The sequence below is a fragment of the Prunus avium genome, chromosome 8, assembly GCF_965620075.1.
Source record: "Prunus avium chromosome 8, drPruAviu1.hap1.1, whole genome shotgun sequence".
Taxonomy (NCBI): domain Eukaryota; kingdom Viridiplantae; phylum Streptophyta; class Magnoliopsida; order Rosales; family Rosaceae; genus Prunus; species Prunus avium.
In genome coordinates, this window is record NC_142291.1 from 28,542,132 (window position 1) to 28,562,845 (window position 20,714).

Here is a 20,714-nt window from a genome sequence, read left to right on the forward strand (position 1 = left end):
TTCCTTATAAATACCTAACAATTTTATTCACTTTCCACACTGAATCTTCATACAAACTCTTCTTCTTCCAAAATTTTTTACTTTTGACTCTCATTTTTCTCCTACTTTTCATTTGTATCAAAAAACAAATGGCCTATTCAATTTAATGTAACCTTTTTTTTTTCTTGCATTTCCAATTTAATGTAACTTTATAATAAATAGTGACATGTGGCAACCGAAAATATTATCTGAAAAGCTTATCAAAATTAATAGTTTAAGTATTAAAAAAATATAAAATAAAGTAAAGTAAATAGTGTTTGCCATTGCCCTTGCCCTTTGGAGTTGAACCAAAAAAGACAAGGCTGCCACTATTCATGTGAATAGTATCAAACCTTGCCTTGCTCAAACCTTGCCTTGCCCTTGCCTTTTAGGATGGAGGTGCTCTAAGGCTAAGTCCAGTGGGAGCACAAAACCGGGCAAAAGGCAGCCCAGTCAAGCCAAACAGGCCTCCAGCGCGCAGCCTCAAGCCCGGGCAAGTGGTGGGTCCCACCAACCTGGGCAAGCCCACGGGCAGATCTTGCCTGGGTTGCAGCCCGAAGGCGCTGATGTCACGCTGACGTTAGTGAGCAAAAAAATTCAAAAAAAATTCAAAAAAATCCAAAAAAATACCAACAAATTATGGATGTTTTCCCTATAAATACATAACAATTTTATTCACTTTCTAAATTGTTTATATTTTGTTGCATAATCTTTTGTTTTTTCTTGCCCTTGCCCTAGCCTTCATGGGTGGAACCAACCAAGGCAAAGCTGCCACTATTCACGTGAATAGTGGCAGCCCTTGCCTTACCTTGCCCTTACCCTAGTCTTCATGGGTGGACTTGCTCTAATAGTCTTCATGGGTGGACTTGCTCTAATAAGAAAAAGAAACAAAAAAATATCCGCTCCAACGTAAAAATAAAATAATAATAATCATGAAAAACTGAAAAAGAAGGCTAACGAACAAATTCTCTTGTTATTAATAATATTCAAGGAACCCTATTACAAATAGTATTGGTTTTTTTTTTTTTTCCTGTATCTCATTCTGTTTCATGGCTCTCCCAAGCGAGGTCAGCGATCTCTCTCTCTCTAGTGTATTTGATCTTGTTCCTTTCAACAACGAACCATATTTTTCCGCCATAAAATGTTTTATTTGTTAAATTGTAAAGCGTCGTTGCTTCGTGCAGGTCGGGTTGCGCGTACTGCTTTGCCCTCTTGGTTCCAACGTCCTTGTCCGGACTGCCTGGTAAACTTTTTTCTTTTTTTCTTTTTTTTTTGGGTTTTTATTGCTTTCTTAATTCCTTTTTAGGTTTCAGAGTTTATAGTTCTTTCACTGTTTCTATACTTGGTTAGCAAATTAAGTAGTGGGTTTTGTTGAGATAAGCAAATGTTGAATAATGGTTTGTGCAGCTGCTCTGTGGGGATTGCTTTACCCGTTTACTCAACGTTTAAAGCTATTGAGAATAAGAATCAAGCAGAGCAACAAAGGTGGCTCCTTTATTGGGCAGGTCAGAAATCCCATTTCTAATTTTGTGTTCTTCCAAATACACTATCTGTGATCCTTACCACTATTGTTACTTCCTTTGTAAGACTACTATGAGATCAATATTGGGATATTCTTGAGAAATTTAGATACTCTCTAATGGATTGTTAATGTGTTTTCAATGAATTGACTGGAGGCATGTTTTTAATTGTCCCTTTATGAGATTAATATCGCATACACAAAGAATTTCTGGGTAGGTGGTTTATTCCCTTAAATTGAATTCTTTTTCTACCCTCCTAAGATAGCCTGTAGAAAGAAATTTTAGGGAAAACCTCCATAGGGATCATCTTCTTATTAGACAATATTTTAGGAGAAAAAGTACAAAGCAAGAAATGTTGTGGCGAAGAACACCACATTCCATTAGATACCTAACTTTGGGACGCTTAAGGTACAAGATTGGCAGAAAAATGCTGGACTACTAGAGAGGATTTTATTAACGCATGTATGTGTTAAACTGGTGCAGATCAGTGAGTTCCTTGTTTTGGTATTTGGGTCTTTCCCCAGTTGTAGTTGCTGGCGGCAACCCATTGTAGAAGTCCACATTATAATTGCATTGCCCAGGGTTTTCTTGTTCTTTTTTAATGTTGACTTTTTTTTTTGCTACTTGCAGCTTATGGATCTTTCAGTATTGCAGAAGTATTTTCAGACAAGATTCTGTCCTGGTAAAGTTTTCTATATAACATGATTCTTCTTCAATTTTCCTATATGAATATAAAAGTACTCTTATACAAAACAGACCATGGGAACCATAGCCTTTGAGAAAATAGAGTTTGAAGCCTAACCTTAAGGTCTTTCATTTAATGGAAAGTTGTGATCTCTCTTTAGAGGTTAGATATTTCCCTTGTTCTAAGTATTTGATGGAGATATGGAGGTATTCAATGGGAATTGATGTGATTAGGGAATGTGATTTGAGTTGATTTCCGTTGACCTCAATAAATTAGACTATGGCATAACTCTATTGACAGACCTTAATTTGAAATTTAAATCGGATTACCGCCCGCTTTGTTTTTCCTTCTTCTCTTCTCTGCTTCCTCCTCTTCTCCCTCTCTTTTCTTTCTCCCCTATTCTATTTCCTCTCTGAGTGCATTAGTGTTTGTCAATATTCTTCTTCTTGCTAGATGACTTTGAAGGAGTTGGTCCAACTCTTGATGGAAGGTTGGTTTGAATAATGACATCTATGGAAACATTACGTATGATTTGTTTGAATAGATTAGACTGTTGCATTCTCATTTACAATCCTAAATAAGCATAGTTTTTGTTGCAATTGTCTTCATATTTCTGGATTTATGGTTGTGTTTAACAATATCACAATTGTTGCTAATTTAGTAAGCGGTAGTTTCAAGTTTTAAATTTTGTTTTACTGCTTCCCTGAATGAGTAATTGTAATCTGATGAAGGCTCTTTGTGTTATTTCATCAGGTTTCCGCTGTACTACCATGTGAAGTTTGCATTTCTTGTTTGGTTACAACTTCCATCCTCAAATGTAAGCACGGCTAAATTGCTTTTACTATGTAGTGCTTCTTTTTAATTCCTGCTTGCAATTGATTTCTTTGTTAGTGGTATTGATTTTAGTTTGAGAGAACTTCCATTCTTTACCAGTGCTTCTTTTTCTTCTTTTTTTTTTTTTTTTTTTTCTGTTTCACTCCAAAAACTAAATGCGTCGTGTATGTTCAGTTTTTCTGATACTATGAAGGTTTAGAAAATACTCCAAAAAGTACACTGAAGTGAGCTCTTAAAGAGCTTGACTAACTGCTTGCTGTTTAACAGGGGGCAAAGCATCTGTATACAAGCCTTCTGCGTCCATTCTTTCTGAGGCATCAAGCCCGACTTGATCAAGCTGTGGATTTTATATATGGTCAAATGGTAATTACTTCTTTGATATTCTTATGATGTAAGTGTTTGTTTAACCAGCCTTGCTATTTGCTGAAATTATTGTAGATATGGTAAAATTTATTGTCGAATGGTATTCTGCATCATCATGCCACTCATTGAGACCTCATGTTTACATTGACTTTTCTTGTCCACTTCTGAGTGCTGCTGAGGCTTGTTTATGGTTGCACATTCTTGAGGGCTAATAGATTCTGAACTTGCAGAGTAAATTCATCAGTTCACACCAAGGAGATTTACAGTTTGCGAGGGTGCTTTTCATGAAGGTTTTGGCAGCAGGTATGGATGGAAACGATTTGGACTATTTACGTATGTTAGTGTTATATATCTAGTATGATACATGTGGTATTGTTAACAAGAAAATTTCACAAATTATTTGATAAGATTGCCTACTTATATTTTTGTTTTCTTCCCTTTTCTCTTGAATCAGCAAGTGGGGTAGTTAAGGGTGTTGTGCCCCACGGGCAAAGGCAAGCAAGTCCGGCGATTGAAGACCCTGCGAAACAAACTCAGGACTCTGAATCAGAAAAAGATGAGTAGAGCATCACCAGTTTCCGTGACCAGAAATACATGTTTCATAGATCTGGTAGTTAAAGTGTTGAAACTTTTTTCTTTTTGGGTCTCAATAGATCTTGTACATAATACACAAATATTGTATGTTTCTAGTTGCTTGTGGAACCCAAGTCCTCATTCAAGAAGTGATCTTTGACTATTATTCTTGACATGAATTTTACTCTTCACCTCGTTTAACGTCCAATTTGATTTCACAAAGGTTTGTGTATGGGAAAACCATTGACCAACAATGACCAACAGAGTTTGAGGATGACATAAAAAAAATATTGAATGTCAAAATTTGAACCATCGGATTAAAGGAAGTTTGTTTCACTAAAACACCCAAAATGGGGGCTGAAATTATAAAAAAACCAAACATCCAAAATACTTTATAAACACACTCAAAATTCATCATTACACACACTCAAAACCCATTTATAAACACACCCAAAAAATATACAATTGTTGATTTTGGGTGTGTTTCTATGTTTAAATAGTGTTTGGGTTTTTTTATAAATACATGTCTAGGATTGGGTTTATTTATAAATTTGTAAAAGGAATCAAATTGTTCGATGACTACAAGTGCTGCTAAGTTTTTTTTATAAAAAAACTAATGAGCATTTTGTTATGCTAATGATAATTTATTTTAGTAACAATAGTCTATTTTATTAGAAAATAAATAAATAAATTTAAATTTCATGCAATTATTATTATTATTATTTTCTAAATGAAAATGTAAATTCAAGGAGACTGTTGCATTTACCCGCCCCTTGAAATTTAACCATAATCAGGATAAATTAGAATAAGGCTTTTTATCACAAATGGTCCTTGAAGTTTATGAAATTATCACGAATGGTCCTTGAGGTTTTTTTGTGACACTAATAGTCCTTAACGTTTGAACTTTTTATCACAAATGGTCCTTGCTGTCAAAAATTCTGTTAAGTGTATGATGTGGAAGATAAGTGGAGCCCACATGTACAATCACATCGTGACATGTGGATTAAATAAATAAATAAATAATTATTTTTTTTATGAAAATCCATTAAAAAACCATTTAGCCTCTCTCTCTCTCTCTCTCTCTCTACTCTCTAAATGGTTTTTTTAATGGATTTTCATAATAAAAAAATATTTATTTATTTATTTAATCCACATGTCACGATGTGATTGTACATGTGGGCTCCACTTATCTTCCACATCATACACATAACAGAATTTTTTACGGCAAGGCCCATTTGTGATAAAAAGTCCAAACGTTAAGGACTATTAGTGTTACAAAAAAACCTCAAGGACCATTCGTGATAATTTCGTAAACGTCAAGGACCATTTGTGATAAAAAGCCTTAGAATAATAAACCAAAATTAATTAATATTTTAAAACCCATATGCCTTCTTCATTGCTCTAGTCAACCATTGTCTGAAGTTGACAAGTACCAGCTTCCCCTCTCTGCTTCTCTCTCTCTCTCTCTCTCTCTCTCTCTCTGAAGACTCAAGCATTGCTGAGAAGGAAAAAGGCATGGTGGGTCGCCGAGAGAAAGCGCAGTCTTTCTGCAAATCGAGGGTCGGCGTTGCCATAGCAATCGGAGTCCTTCTCGGCTGTGTCTTCGCCTTGTGCTTCCCCAGTGGCTTCGTTTCAATTTCCAATCCGGCCCCTATTCTCAATCACCGCTTCGTCAAATCCATTGCTCAGGTTGTTCTTAATCTTTTTTTTAAATTTGGGTTGTTCTTCGTTTACTTACTTTTCTTATTTTTCTAGTTCTCTGTTTGAGCGATTGCTGAGGGCTTGAAATTTTGAGCATTTTCAATGAATGGATGATTGGTGATTGGGTTTTTTCAATTTGATGACAAATGAAGCCCGTTGACTTGAGATTTTGGTGGATTGACTTTTGATTGAAACCCATTGATTTGTGTGTGTACTCTGTCCCAATGATGGAAATCAGATTATATGCTATCCTTTTTTTTTTGGTCAAATCAGATTATATGCTAGGCATACTGAGAAGTTAGTTTGATTTGAATTTTGATGTATGCTTTGTTTTCAAGCGCTTTCATTCCCCATTTGGGCATTTTTGTGAACCTTTGACATGAGACGACTATCATTTATGCATACTCAGTTAACATGATTGTGGGTTTCTTGTGATCCTTTAATTGCCATACATATAGCTTCTCTGGAGTTCTGAATTGCAATAGCTAATCTTAGAACCGATCGACATAGTTTAATGTGTAATTTTGAGGGTCATAAACATGATATTTATATTTTTGGTCATTTGTGTACTAGGTTGGTTCTACCCTGTGTGAATCATCTGAACGGATCAACCTGTTGAAATCAGAGTTTGTGGCAGCTTCTGAGAAAAATGCCGAGTTGAAGAAGCAGGTTAGGGAATTGACTGAAAAGATTCGGTTGGTGGAACAAAGGAAAGATCAGGCAGAAAAACAGGTTCTTGTGTTAGGTGATCAGAAGAAAGCTGGGCCTTTTGGTACTGTCAAAGGCTTAAGAACCAACCCTAGTGTTCTTCCTGATGAATCTGTGAATCCAAGATTAGCAAAGATTTTGGAGAAAGTAGCTGTTAATAGAGAGCTTATAGTTGCACTTGCAAATTCAAATGTGAAGCAAATGTTGGAGGTATGGTTCACTAATATTAAGAGAGTGGGCATATCCAATTATCTGGTTGTTGCTTTGGATGAAGAAATTGCAAAGTACTGCGAATCAAAAGATGTTCCAGTTTATAAGAGAGACCCCGATAAAGTCATTGATTCAGTTGCGAGGACTGGAGGGAACCATGCTGTCTCTGGGTTGAAATTTCGAATTTTGAGGGAGTTTTTGCAGCTGGGATATAGTGTTCTTCTGTCGGATGTTGATATTGTGTACTTGCAAAACCCTTTCGATCATCTATACCGTGATTCAGATGTAGAGTCGATGACTGATGGTCATGACAATATGACTGCTTATGGCTATAACAACGTCTTTGATGAGCCAGGAATGGGCTGGGCTCGATATGCGCATACAATGCGTATGTGGGTTTATAACTCTGGTTTCTTCTACATTAGACCTACAATTCCTTCAATTGAGCTGTTGGATCGTGTGGCCAATCGACTGTCCAGGGAGCAGGCTTGGGACCAGGCAGTTTTCAATGAGGAACTCTTCTTCCCTTCTCATCCTGGGTATGAGGGGCTTCATGCTTCCAGGAGAACTATGGATTTCTATCTTTTCATGAATAGCAAGGTCCTCTTCAAGACTGTGAGGAAAGATGCTAATCTGAGCAAGTTGAAGCCGGTAATCGTTCATGTTAATTACCATCCTGATAAGCTTCCTAGAATGATAGCAATTGTGAAATTTTATGTCAACGGAAAGCAGGATGCTCTGAAACCTTTTCCTGATGGTTCAGATTGGTAAAAGATTGTTCCCGCTAATCATATATACACGCTTGGGACATTTTGATACTTTGTGTTCAAAAGAATTGGAACGTAAACTTTCCGTAGCATACTTGTGTTCAAAACAATATCCAAGAGTTGTAGGCTTAAAGACTTATTTTTGAATTTTTGAATTATTTTAGGAATGTCAATCCTCTGCCATTAAAAGAAAGGAAAAAAAAATTCCATAAGTGGATTTCGTTAGCTTAGTACTCCTTTACTAAGCACACGTTTATTTACATCAAAATTGCATGAATAAACTTACTTTTGTATCAACACTGCAGAAGTCATTCCATTTACATAAAAATTCTATGTGCTCTTGCATCAAAATGTGTGTATTTTACTTGTACATATATCCCCAAAAAAAGAACACAACAGACTTATTTTTGTTTCAACTATGGCCATTTCTATTTATAATTAGAAAAATCTTTACGGTTCCACTCTCCAATCCAAGTCTCACAACATTTAGTAGAAAACCATCAGTTGGCACAAAACAGGCAAAAATGATGAGATGGGAATATTTTTTTTCCTTTCTTCTTTTCATTCTGGAGCTTTCAACTACAATATAAAAAAAATCAGCAGCGTGGTTATAGCCCCAAACTAAGCATTAGAGGATCGGGACTTGAGTTGTCTCTGCTTGGAGTTTTCGGTTCAGCGCTGTTGCTTTCGCCATCAAAAGATTCAGGGCTGTTGCATTTGCCATCAAAAGACTCAACTTTCGCAGCTTTGAGATCAGAAACAGCATCTGGACCATAAGTCTTCTCTAGTTCATCCTGTTCCATTGGCAAATCAATTTCATGAATTGTTTCTTTCTTCCAGCATTAGAAAGTAAATAAAAGGAAAATAATGAATATCATATTGAAAGTGAATAGGTGAAGCTAAATTCACAAATGGGGTAAAATAAGGGGCAAACGATAATGAATAAGTAGAGTTTAGATGACGAACAATTGTGTCATTGTTTTCTTCATTGAGTTTCTCACATTTCTCAGAAAGCCTCCATAACTTTTGTGGGATCTCGGAAATTTCCCTCTGCAGTGTCTCCGCAGTTGCTTGTAGCTTCTCACATTCCTGCTGGGAAGAAATACAAAACCAAAATATCATATGAAGCACAGCTATTGCCTAAGGGTGAAATAAGTAAAACTTTTGTAACAAATGAGACCAGTCAACTAAGAAGTCAAAATCAACTAAAAACAGAAGAGACAATCCTTGCCTACTCTTGAAATATACTGTACCAAATCTTTTTCTTATCCCTTTTCAATCACAATTCTACAGGATGATACCAGAATGACACTAATAGTCACAAGGCTCCAGCAAAGGTTACTCTATAAGTTCTATAATATGCAACCACAAGATGCCCCTAAGTAGCCCTACTGTCACAGGAAAGACTGCTTTTCAAGCTAAGCCACTACTTCAATATCCAGGCCAAATATGTTTTTTTTCCTCTTGCACAGGCAGAATCGTTTGCATCACTTCTGATTCCTTTGTTTTGTAATCAGTGTTTGGGCCTATATGGGATACACAATGGGTTATTCTATTCAGTTCCTCTTTGGTGCTTTATGTCTCAGACAAAGAGATACATACAAGCAATGAATGAGGAACGCAGATAGACAGAGCTTAGATGACCTTTCTAATTTATCATGTTTAAAATATCTTTTTGATGTAGTATGAACTTCTGCAGCTGATGTAAACGATACATCTCCAATCTACTAATACCAGAATATTTTCAAGGAAGGCTAACTCAGAATTAGATGGAGGAAATTTCAATTTTCACTCATTGAATTCCACGTTAGCTTTCTTAATTATGATACCAGTAATATGAAAAACAAAAGTTCAGGCTAACCATGATGGAATATCCAAAATGTGTTTACTATTGCCTAAGGGTGGTACCTAGGCACCTCAACTAATATCTATACAGTTATCTGATATCTGAAAGTTCACTCATTCTGACCATTTATATAAGCAATCAAAAGTTCAAAATTAGAAAAAGGTTGAGGGTATATCTTGTATTTCCTTGAAATTTTAAATCCCCATTCCAGAGATTGCTTATATCAACTGTCAAGAGTTCAAAGCTAAGGTTGAGTTCATGCTGGTTTGAAAGTTTAAACATCCTTGTACTTTTTATCACTCCTCTCCAAATCCATGAGAGACATAAGCAAATCCTTGCATAGAAACCAAGACACTGTTTTCCTAGAGTGGCAATATTGAACCTTAGGATCCAAGTAGTGTTTGATAGAAGCTGTACTTTTTGTTCTAGAATTTTTTTTTAAAACTTCGATATCATGCATTTTCACAATTAGGTCTTGTTTGCTTCATACTGAAAGTTTAGGCTTTTATTATGCAGTGATTTCCCTCTATTTGTTCGAATTTAATTTGGTTAATAAAAGTGTGCATTCTAAACATTCACAAGGGTAACAAACAAAACTGATCCTAAAATCTCTCACCCTATAATACAAGGAAAGAAAGATGATTGATAAATGAAACCTCTATATATACACGTGCACACACACACACACACATGATAAATGGAACCTCTATAAATTACACACATACACACATGTTGTCAGCTGAAAGACTGCATAAGTACATTACCTGTCTGCGTAATCTTGACCTCTTAGCTGACTCCCTATTAGACTGCTTTCTCTTTTCTATTCTCTGTTCATAATCTTCCTGTCAAAGCAACAGAAGGGGTCAACAAAAGAACAAGAGTTGCATAGGCTTATTCCAGTTGATAGAAGTGAATAGAACTGTTAAAGTTTACAAGAATGATAGCTAATCCAAAGGATCATACGTCCATATCACAAAGGACTCAGGCTATACAAATAAAGATAAGAGCATTTTTCATTGCATATGTTCCTGTAAAGTATTCTCTCTTTTCTTATAAGCAGACAAGTTTGTAATTCTATGAATCATGTGTGCCAAATTCAAAACCTGTGAATCTGTCATGAGTGAAAATTTAAACATGGGATTATACAAGCAGTCTACATAGAAGGTTCTATAGTGCACATCTATGGTGGAACTGCAATTGCTGGTAAAATAATCATCAAGATTTACCAATATAAAAAATAACTTTAAAAGGTGAACATGATAGCTATTCTCAAACATTGATGCTCAAATAAAAATAGAAAGGAAAATCATTGATGAGTACGCTGCTAGTCTCCAACCACACAATACACATCAACAATTCTAAAGTTATTATTGTACCTGAGAAACACAGTAGGCTAGACTCTAGATCATAGCAGAAAAGAAAAAAACACAAAAACAATTGATGAAAACATGAAATCAAACTGTCAAAATAAAAATGAAACCAGTTATGAATCCAGTTCACGTGCATGATTTCTCATACAAGCATCATTGCTGAAGCCACTACAGCTGCGGAACCAGATAGATTTTGCCTCACCTTGGTACGTATGGCTTGACCGCTGGAGACATTGAGGCCCATTCCCAAATCCAAATGGGTCTCAGGCACGTTTACCCCAAAATCCTGAAATGCCAAATCTGTATTTGTACCACTATACTGGTCTGTAGAATTATTCTCAGCATCCCCTGTTCAAGTTCAAGCACCAGAAATCATCAATTAAATGGTTTAAATAATGAAAGCATTGATCTTCAAAGCATACCATCTTGATGCATCAGGTCAAGCATTTGATTTTGAGTTGCTGAAAAATCCTGGAAAGAAAAAGAAAAGGTTTGAACCATATTAGTATACTCATCTTGTGTTCTATCTGTCAGTCACACAATCTCTTCAGAGGAACAGTATTTAATCTGGTCTGCTAGGCCATACCAGTAACCGAGGAAAAAATTAAATTTAAATCTATTGAACATAAGATTAATTAGAATGACATACGCGATTAGCGTCACCACTCTCATCTGATGAGTCCTCACCTCTGCTTGCAGCACTGTTGAAAGAAAACTTTTGCATGAATATATACAAATACATGTTAGGGAAGGGATTAATCATGGAGAGGAATTAACAATACCTTTGTGAAGCACCAACACCATTATTTCCAGAAAAAGAAATTGTCTTCTCACTTTCCGCCAATCCATTACCTACAAACTCCGTACCTACTGAGCCTTCCTCGTATATTGTCAATGATTCTGTGTACTCATCAAAAAACGTTTCCTCTTTCTTCTGAATTTCAAAGGGCGCACCCTGCCCATTTAGTTTAATTGGTTGCAAAAATGTATTCAGTCATCAATGTGCAAGTAACTTCGCTTAATCATGATATAGAAAATATTTTCCTTGGGGAATGCAAGTATCTGCCTTTTATTTTTAATTTTACCACCAAAAACTCAAAATCATAACCCTTCATTCACAATATATATTTGTATGGGATTTTGGCAAACCCTACTAAAGTTTGGTATGATGAAAGGCCAAGAGACAGAAACTAAGACAGGGAAGATATTATAAAATTAAATTAGGATATGCATAATCATCTGGAGAGAGAGAGAGAGCCGCACCTGAGTTGAAGGTTCACTGCTTTCCCTAGTCCCCATTAGTGTGGAAGGTATTGCAAACCTACTGTTTATGAACTCCAATAACTAAACGACTAAGATAAACAAAAGAACTTAAATCAGACAAAGCATGCATTACATCCCATCAAACAAAAAAAAGAAAGGCAAACAAGGTGGTTCTTAATTGAACACACAGTTCTGAGTTCAAATTTCCAATCTTTATTTTTTTAGGATAAGAATACCAAAGCCCTTCCACTCTGAGCTGAGATTAACAACGGATAAATTTCATAGCATTTACTTCGCAGTTTCAAATTGAATACGCAGCCAAAACTAAACATATTGACATAAATTTTCTCAAACAACCCACCAGAAATTATTGGAAGTACAGAACAATGAAAACAATCAATATCAACTTTTCAATGCTAAAATTCTCACAGAAATATATCTGTATATAAAACAAGGCAAAATCAATATCTATACTGCTTACAAACATCATAACAACAAAAAGTAGAGCGAAACAAGAACCTGAAACAAATTATTGATTTTTAAACAAGTTGACAAGAAAAACGAAAAAAATAAAATACCACAAACCCAATTGAATTTGTCACCAAGGAAAAGAAAAAGGGCCAAAATCCCATTCCAAGAAAACTAGAGAGAGAGAGAAAAAAAGACCTGTGGCTGTGTTTGTGGCGCCAAACGAAACACAGAGAGAGAGAGAGAGAGAGAGAGAGAGAGAGAGAGAGAGTGCTGAGTGCTGAGTGGGTTTGGTTTTGCAGTCTTACAGGTTGAGCCCATAATAATACATGGGTATGGGATCTTTCCTATACGAACGAGGTTAAAAAACGAACGGTTAGGATCGTTTGTGGAGGATATCCAACGATCCACAAGCATTACCTGCCTGCCGTGCTATTTCTACCTTTCGTTTCTACTCTGTCCCGCTGCGATTAGGAAATACACGTCTTTCTTCTTTTTTTACAGAAAAAAAAAAATTAAAAAGCGGTCCCGCGCTTTTCTTGCTTTTTTGTTTTTGGTTTTTTTATTATTCTGTATTTAGTTATAGATTTGGTCTCTTCCCATAAAAAAATAAAAATAAAGCCTTTCTTTTTTCTTACATTGAAGGAAAGAAAACCCACTAGGGTTCGATCATGCGTAACCCACTAGGGTTCGATCATGCGTAACCCACTGGGGTTCGATCATGCGCGCCATAGGGAGAAGGGGGAATCCACCACCACTGTGATGGGAAAGCTTATCGATTGTTTTGCTTATGTGCTTTGTGTCAAATCTCACTGTCCCCTCTAAACTTCTATGTATCCATGGGGCTTCATTCCGCATTCCCTGTCCCCTCTAAACTTCTATGCATCCATAGGGCTTCATTCCGTATTCCGTATTCCACATTACTTCATTCCATGTGAAATTTGGTTAGTCAAACCGCTAACTTGTTGATACGATATGGACTATTTAGTAAATTTAGCTATTGAAAAAATTTTAAATCCAAATTAAATATAACAAAACTATCTCCAACTTTCCGAAAAGAAGGAAATGTTCTAACCAAGCCAAATAAATCATCCTCTACACATAAGTTGGTTTATGTTGTGTATGTAATTTCAACCATAACCAAGGTATAATGTCTAAACTGGCAAAGAGTTCGACTGACTGAAAATTTGGATCTGTTAAATGGGAGCCTTTGCATTCCAGTAGAGTTCAATGTCAAAGGTAAAGTTATAAGTGATTTCTGAGAATATGGAGCTATCTCTTTTTCTTTCCATGTTTCCCAGATTTGGACGGTCCAGCAGTTGATGCAGATGCAGCAGGATCCTGCTTCTTAGTCCTGCCGGGATGTCTAGGAACCAACTCGGCAACTTTGAGCATCAGCTGTTTCCCTGCAAATAGTCACCCAAAAAAAGAATAATGAATATAATTATAAATCGAAAGGCACAAGAACAGATATTTCTATTCTGTTTTAGCTAAACTATGCAAGAGTGCAAAGACATCCTTCCCGGGACTAATGAGACAACCAGACAAAGGAATCAATTTCAAACTTTCACTGAAACAACTTAAAAAACAAAGTCCATTTATCTAAACATAACCCTATTTATCCCTGATATCCCAAAACCAAGTTGTTCCGACCTGAACTCTCTTTGTAGATGCTGACATTGCTAAGAACCAATTGTTCAGAATATAATCAATGTACTATCATACTCAGATTTGAAACCAGGATATCTAATTAAAACATTTGTAATGAAACTCTTTGCAAGCAATATTGAGACCATAATGCTGCCATAAAAGAGTGGGTGCCATTCAATAATTTCCTTAACACATATATCTTTGTCAAAACAACAATTCTCTACTTGCCCAGTATCAAAAACATTATGTGAGGGATGCTCAAAAAACCACATTTATTTTAACCGGTATTAAATAATCAGATTAAACGAGTATGTTGCACATTCAAAGAAGCAATTGATAATTAGAGAAGTTCATAAAGTTAAAAGGTGCGTACAGTAGTTGTTAAGCAATACTTACTGGTTGTAATGGCTGGATTATATGGAGTTCCATCTTCCCTTTTCAGCAAGACCCTCACTCTCCCTATTTGCATAAAATCCCGCGAATAAGCCTTATCTATCTACATCATTCAAACACGCAGAATGCATATATTAGTAACACTCACACCCACTGCTGGAACTCTATATACATAAATTCTAAGATACAGATAGTGCATATGTAATGATTGCAAACCTCAATCGCAAATGGGAGCTTGAAATGGCTGCAGCAATCACCGATTTCAGTGCAAGTAGGACTCTCACACGCTTTCTCTACACTTATTCGTCTCCCTTCAGCTACGGTTTTCTTTGAATTAATATAAATAGGATATATCACAACCCATCTCTTTATATTGGGGAGGTCCTTATCCATGTCTCAAATAACAAAAATCCTACAAAAAAATAAAATCGAACAGGAAAACACAAACCCATTACATTTCTTCCTTCCTAAACATGAATAAACAAACATCAATCCAGAAACCCCGAAACTCCGGAAAACCCAGATAATGTATGCATATCTATGATCTATGAACACAGATGGCAAGAAACATAAACAAGAAAAAAAACAAAAAACATATTACACGACATACGACACAACCATTACCACATAATTCATCACAATAGCAGCAAATTAAGAATAATTAAAAAGATTAAAAAAAAAACTAAGTTAAAAGACTACCTTGTCAGTTGCAGGCTGCAGAGAGATTTGGGGCTGAGGAAATGAAGATTAGGGAATACAATGCGCTAGGTGGCCACGGAGAGGAGAGAGACGGAGACAGAGCTTAGAGGAGGTGGCGTTAGAATGAGGAAGGTTCGATCAACCCTAACCCTAAACTATTGCCCTTTTTTATCCTTTTTTTTTTAATTTTTTAATTTTTTTGGTGAACTAATAGTAGTTCACAGGTAATAGTTCAAGAAGTTAGAGGTAGAACACGGTCATAGTTCAAATAGGGAAATAAAGAGAAAAGGGCAGATCAAAATAAAACAAAATCTAAGAAAATAGAAATCTTGTACTCATCTAAATGAATAACCCCAACCCACCAATGATCAGTGGAAGAGAAACCCAGATAAAACAACACCTTTAGAACTCAGAAATACAAAAGGGGAATTACAAAGAGTATATTAATAAAATAAAATAAATTTAAAAGGACTTGGGAATAGAGGCGCCTCTAGCAATTCCACCGCCCCTGCAGAACTTGATCTTCCTGCATCACAGAATAACAAAGAATATATTAATATATAAAAAAGTTGGAACAAAAAAAGCTCATACAAAAAACAAAATACAAGGAAAGCCATGACTGAAGCAAGCCCTACTCTAGCTCTGAGATCTGAGATATGAGATCTGAGATTTGAGATTTGATCTAAAAGGACCGCCCAGAGCCAAAGAAATGTCCTAGAAAAACTAGGGAGATAACAAACTCTGTCAAAAGCAAGGAGATAGCCAAAAAATAGAGGGATCGGGGTGAAAACCACCGGATCTAAAAAGAAAATTAGACGAGAAAGGGGTCGCCGGGTTGTTTTGGGAGAGAAGAGCTTACAAAAGAAAAGTGGTAAGTTTCGATTTGTTTGAGGAGTAGGAGACGGGAGGTTGAGGAGAGAGAACGAGAGGTGGGTAATCCAGCGAATATTTTATTGGATTACAATTATCAGGCTCTAATCAAATACTAGTCATGAAAAATTACCGTTTTGGTGTTAATCACAATAATTAGTTTTATATTTATTATATTTAAATCAATTGTCACCAAAATATTAAATGGGAGCTTCATTAATATATCCAAAATGGGGGCTGAAATTATAAAAAAATTCCACATGAAAAACACTTTATAAACACACCCAAAACCCATTTATTAAATAACAAATTAGTGCTGAAGTTCCAATAAATTACACGCACTACCACTACAAAGCCCAACAGAAAAAACTCAAAAAGCACCCAAAACAACCCCAGCCCAATTTTATAAAAAAGGCCAAAGATTTTACCATCTCGAAAATCGTAATTTCGTTCAAAAAAATGGAAAACAAAACCGTAACTTCCAGCACGCGACTTCAATTAACCATCTCTGCCAAACGTCCCTTCAATCACCGTCTTCATAAAAGCGTCTTCTTCATCTCTCGAAATTGAAACTCCACAACCACCACCAAGCTTGATCTACTGTCAAAAACAAACACCACACACTGACCTCCACCTACAAAACCAAGACAACATTTCAAAGAACAATTTCAACAAAAAAACGCTTCAAAGGTAAGACATTTACAAACCAAACCTTAATCTGCGTTTCTCCTTTTCAATGCTCCTATCTGTGTGTTGGCATAATCCAACATCCGTTGCGACTTTGCAATTTGAGCCTCCAAGGAAGCCACAACCCTGTCAGACCTTTGTGCTATATGCCGATGATCTACCCGTGTGAGTCTACTGACAGCCATGCCTCCCAGCAATATTACTCTGTTTGGCATTGCCTCAGTGAAGGTTGAGGTCGTGCCATGATGGTAGGAGGAGTTTGGGAAGACATGGTTTGGAGGAGTATTTATTTGGGCCGACGATGGTGCAATTGATAAATTCAGATTGAGATCATCGAGGGGAGTGGATGAGGCTGTCATTGTTTTTCTTGATTATTTGATGATTTTCTCTGAGTTTTCAGGAAGAAATGCAGGGCACTCCTCAACTTAACCGAGACGTGATTCAAATATACTTCTGTTGATGAGGGAGCCGACAACACTTCAGATCTCCAAAGTGTTGTCCTTTCTTTTGCCCTTTTCTCTCGAATTCCTTCGCTTCCCGAGCATTTTGCAGTCGTATCCTTTTAAAAGGGAGTATTTTCTACACCTTCACTTTACTTTTAACCTCCCTGTTTTATGATGGATTGTGTTTTCTACTGTACTTTCCAATTGTCGTCATTCTTTTGTTTAAGTTTGGGAAGGATGTTTTCTAAATTTAAAAAATAATAATTTTTTTTTTTTGCAAACTTTATTCTTTTATTTCCAAGTTAAAGAAAAAACTAATAATACAACAGAAATCATTTCTTCACGGCTCTCTGTGTCTCGACCATATGAGCTTTTAGTTTGGCCCTCTGGATGTCCTCTTTTGGGTTTTCACGTACAGCCTTATGGGGCTCATCACTTGAGCTCCCAAAGATCACACTCTTAGCTTGAGCACAACTTCTCTTGCGATCTAGTTTCTTGCATTTACCCTGTCGCTCTAGGGCCTCCAGCTGCTTTCGCATGTCTTGAGAGTAAAAATCTACCATCTTTAATAGCTTTTGATTCTTTTCCTTCAATACTTCCAGCTGATGTTGATTCACCTCCGCCTTCTTTGACCTCTTCCTTTTCAAGCTTCTTATAACACCCTGACATTCTTCAACCAAATTATGATACGCCATCAACCGAGCCATAAGCACCTCCACCTCATTGGATTTCACAATTAAGCGATAATCCACACTTGCGACACATGCCGCACTTTGCACGCTCAATGCCAGGGCATCGCTCATGATTCGGTTTTCATCCTTTGTCTCCAACACACATATATCTCTGGGAGTTAATAAATATCTCTCAACTCCAATGGCGACATCGTTGCCCAGGAGTATTGAGTCATTTACTGTCACGGGTCCATGTGAGGAAGCAAAGTAGGGCATCCATACTGGTGCCGCTCCCTGACCCCATGTCTGGGAAGGAAGACGCCATTTGATTTCTTTCTTCTTTCTTTTCTCTTCTATGTGTTTTTTATCTTATGTTTTCCCCCCTCTTTCCCTTTTATAGACGCAATTTTTTCTGAACCCTAGCCACTACACTTTTAATTTTCGTGTGCCCTCTACGTCTTACGTCCATTGGAGTTGCGCCCACCGACTCAGACATGGGGTCAAGGAGTGGCACCAGTATAGATGCCCTACTTTGCTTCCTCACGAGGACCCGTGACAGTAAACAACTTTGCTTCCTCACGAGGACCCGTGACAGTAAACGACTCAATACTCCTGAACAATGATGTCGCCATTGGAGTTGTGAGAAATTTAGTGACTCCGGAGATATACGTGTGCTGGGGACAAAGGATGAAAACTGAATCATGTGCGATGCCCTAGCATTGAGCGTGCAAAGTGCGGCATGTGTCTCAAGTGTGGGTTATCACCTAATTGCGAAATCCAATGAGGTGGAGGTACTTATGGCTCAATTGGTGGTGGAGCAGAATTTGGTTGAGGAATAAGAAGCTTGAAAAGGGAGAGGTCAAAGAAGGCGGAGGTGCATCAACATCAACTGGAAGTATTGAAGGAAAGAATCATAAGCTATCAAAGATGATAGATTTTTACTCTTAAGACATGTGAAAGCAGCTGGAGGCCCTAGAGTGACTGGGTAAACGCAAGCAACTGGTTCTTAGCATGATCATCTCTGAACAACTGGTTCTTAGCAGTGTCATCATCTACAAAGAGAGATGATCATGGACTCTCTTTGTAGATGCTAACACTTCTAAGAACCAGTTGTCCAGAGATGATCATGGACTTATTATGCCCCAACACTAGAGACAAGGATCTCTATTGCCTTACATGTCATTCCCATTACCCACCCCCGCCCAAAGCGTGACAACCCAAAGCATGAAAACCTGATAAGGGTGACCAGAAATGATAGAATGGACAACTCAGGAGTATAACACAGCTTGAGTCACGGATTAGTCAAACCCTATGTATAAGGTGATAGTAAACTGAACTGCCAAATATCACAATAGTTTTTTTTGTAGCAATATACATAATGACTGTACCTGGCTAGAACTGCCAACAAGATGAGGTATACCTCAAACCAAGGATTAAAAAGAATAGTAATCGAGATTTTCTACCTACAATATTCCCCCTCACTATTAATCATATGCAGTCAGGGAAAGAAAAATGGACAAGCTATAATTAAGGGAACTTATTTCACTGTACCCTCTGAAAATCTTTCATTACTTGATGCAATATTGTTGCACGACATTTTACCATAAAATCATTACTAACCGATGCTCCTAACCTTGATAGAAAAATATAGAATTATTCTACTTTTTCTTCTCCTGAAAACAGAATAGTAGCACCACACATCACACTGAACCACTTAATGCGTGTAAAAATTATCACTTATCAATGCTAATGCTTTTGTTACACCATGTTACAATGATTTGGTCATAGGCAAAAATTCCAAAACTTTCAGGAAGAAATGGCCAGCTAAACGTGAACTAGAGGAAAAGAGGTTTATTTCTTTTTGGGAGCTAATATAATCAATGTACTGTGATACTCATATTTGAAACCTGGATATCTGATTAAAACATTTGTAATGGAGCTCTTTGCAAGCAGTATTGAGACCATAATGCTGCCATAAAAGAGTGGGTATCATTCAATAATTTCCTTAACACATATATCTCTGTCAAAACAACAATTCTCTATTTGCCCAGTATAAAAACATTATGTGAGGAATGCTCAAAAACCACATTTATTTTAACCGGAATTAAATGATCAAATTAAACGAGTATGTTGCACATTCAAAGAAGCAATTGATAATTAGAGAAGTTCATAAAGTTAAAAGGTGCGTACAGTAGTTGTTAAGCAATACTTACTGGTTGTAATGGCTAGATTATATGGAGTTCCATCTTCCCTTTTTAGCAAGACCCTCACTCTACCTATTTGCATAAAATCCCGCGGACAAGCCTTATTTATCTACATCATTCAAACACACAAAATTCATATATTAGTACCACTCACACCCACTGCTGGAACTCTATATGCATAAGTTCTAAGATATAGATGGTGCATATGTAATGATTGCAACCTCAATCGCAAATGGGAGCTTGAAATGGCTGCAACAATCACCGATTTTAGTGCAAGTAGGACTCTCACACGCTTTCTCTACACTTATTCGTCTCCCTTCAACTACGGTTTCTTTGAATTAATATAAACATGATATATCACAACCCATCTCTTTATATTGGGGAGGTCCTTATCCATGTCTCAGATAACAAAAATCCTACAAAAAAATAAAATTGAACAGGAAAACACAAACCCATTACATTTCTTCCTTCCTAAACATGAATAAACAAACATCAATCCAGAAACCCCGAAACTCCAGAAAACCCAGATAACGTATGCAGATCTATGATCTATGAACACAAATGGCAGGAAACAGAAACAAGAAAAAAACAAAAAACATATTACACAACCATTACCACATAATTCATCACAACAACAGCAAATTAAGAATATAAAAAATGAAAATAAAAAATTAAGTTAAAAGACTACCTCGTCAGTTGCAGGCTACATAGAGATTTGGGGCTGAGGAAATGAAGATTAGGGTATACAGTGCGCTAGGTGGCCACGGAGAG

At 36.7% G+C, this 20,714-nt stretch overlaps 4 protein-coding genes and 1 pseudogene across 6 annotated transcripts; 2 read left to right on the forward strand and 3 right to left on the reverse strand.

Annotated features, from left to right (window-relative positions):
• The first annotated feature begins 965 nt into the window (after positions 1–965).
• LOC110769290 (HVA22-like protein k) lies at positions 966–4,172 on the forward strand. The gene is made up of 8 exons (XM_021973236.2): positions 966–1,085; positions 1,203–1,261; positions 1,426–1,523; positions 2,169–2,220; positions 2,977–3,040; positions 3,325–3,420; positions 3,651–3,723; positions 3,875–4,172. The coding sequence occupies exons 1-8, from the start codon at positions 1,068–1,070 to the stop codon at positions 3,982–3,984; spliced, it is 570 nt and encodes a 189-aa protein (XP_021828928.1). The 5' UTR covers positions 966–1,067; the 3' UTR covers positions 3,985–4,172.
• Positions 4,173–5,386: 1,214 nt separating this feature from the next.
• On the forward strand, positions 5,387–7,430 carry LOC110769295 (arabinosyltransferase RRA2). Its single transcript, XM_021973242.2, has 2 exons — positions 5,387–5,682; positions 6,268–7,430. The coding sequence occupies exons 1-2, from the start codon at positions 5,509–5,511 to the stop codon at positions 7,381–7,383; spliced, it is 1,290 nt and encodes a 429-aa protein (XP_021828934.1). The 5' UTR covers positions 5,387–5,508; the 3' UTR covers positions 7,384–7,430.
• Positions 7,431–7,780: 350 nt separating this feature from the next.
• On the reverse strand, positions 7,781–12,776 carry LOC110769296 (uncharacterized). Of its 3 annotated transcripts, none has more exons than XM_021973243.2 (9): positions 12,525–12,776; positions 11,859–11,947; positions 11,378–11,550; positions 11,245–11,296; positions 11,018–11,066; positions 10,798–10,943; positions 9,990–10,067; positions 8,346–8,471; positions 7,781–8,173 (listed from the first exon to the last, which is right to left on the reverse strand). In XM_021973243.2, the coding sequence occupies exons 2-9, from the start codon at positions 11,892–11,894 to the stop codon at positions 7,988–7,990; spliced, it is 846 nt and encodes a 281-aa protein (XP_021828935.1). In that variant the 5' UTR covers positions 11,895–11,947; positions 12,525–12,776; the 3' UTR covers positions 7,781–7,987. The 3 variants fall into 3 exon arrangements, with proteins under 3 accessions (XP_021828935.1, XP_021828937.1, XP_088101496.1); XM_021973245.2 differs by having other exon boundaries at positions 8,346–8,468; positions 12,525–12,771; XM_088245370.1 differs by lacking the exon at positions 12,525–12,776 and adding an exon at positions 12,437–12,456.
• A 542-nt stretch (positions 12,777–13,318) lies between these two features.
• Positions 13,319–16,016, reverse strand: LOC110769297 (signal recognition particle 19 kDa protein). The gene is made up of 5 exons (XM_021973246.2): positions 15,704–16,016; positions 15,069–15,594; positions 14,586–14,781; positions 14,373–14,472; positions 13,319–13,732 (listed from the first exon to the last, which is right to left on the reverse strand). The coding sequence occupies exons 3-5, from the start codon at positions 14,760–14,762 to the stop codon at positions 13,599–13,601; spliced, it is 411 nt and encodes a 136-aa protein (XP_021828938.1). The 5' UTR covers positions 14,763–14,781; positions 15,069–15,594; positions 15,704–16,016; the 3' UTR covers positions 13,319–13,598.
• Positions 16,017–19,914: 3,898 nt separating this feature from the next.
• LOC110769288 (signal recognition particle 19 kDa protein-like) lies at positions 19,915–20,340 on the reverse strand (annotated as a pseudogene).
• Positions 20,341–20,714: the final 374 nt, after the last annotated feature.

Coding starts and splice junctions, on each gene's coding strand:
- LOC110769296 (XM_021973243.2), bottom strand. CDS start 11,894: ATGGGGACTAGGGAAAGCAGTGAACCTTCAACTCAG. Junction 11,067..11,244: donor AGAGTGGTGACGCTAATCGC/GTATGTCATTCT, acceptor TTTTCTTTCCAG/GATTTTTCAGCAACTCAAAA. Junction 8,174..8,345: donor AAGAAAACAATGACACAATT/GTTCGTCATCTA, acceptor CCAATGGAACAG/GATGAACTAGAGAAGACTTA.
- LOC110769297 (XM_021973246.2), bottom strand. CDS start 14,762: ATGGATAAGGACCTCCCCAATATAAAGAGATGGGTTGTGATATATCCT. Junction 14,473..14,585: donor AGCTCCCATTTGCGATTGAG/GTTTGCAATCAT, acceptor TGAATGATGTAG/ATAGATAAGGCTTATTCGCG. Junction 13,733..14,372: donor TAATCCAGCCATTACAACCA/GTAAGTATTGCT, acceptor GACTATTTGCAG/GGAAACAGCTGATGCTCAAA.
- LOC110769295 (XM_021973242.2), top strand. CDS start 5,509: ATGGTGGGTCGCCGAGAGAAAGCGCAGTCTTTCTGCAAATCGAGGGTC. Junction 5,683..6,267: donor TCGTCAAATCCATTGCTCAG/GTTGTTCTTAAT, acceptor TTTGTGTACTAG/GTTGGTTCTACCCTGTGTGA.
- LOC110769290 (XM_021973236.2), top strand. Junction 1,524..2,168: donor GTGGCTCCTTTATTGGGCAG/GTCAGAAATCCC, acceptor TGCTACTTGCAG/CTTATGGATCTTTCAGTATT. Junction 2,221..2,976: donor TCAGACAAGATTCTGTCCTG/GTAAAGTTTTCT, acceptor TTATTTCATCAG/GTTTCCGCTGTACTACCATG.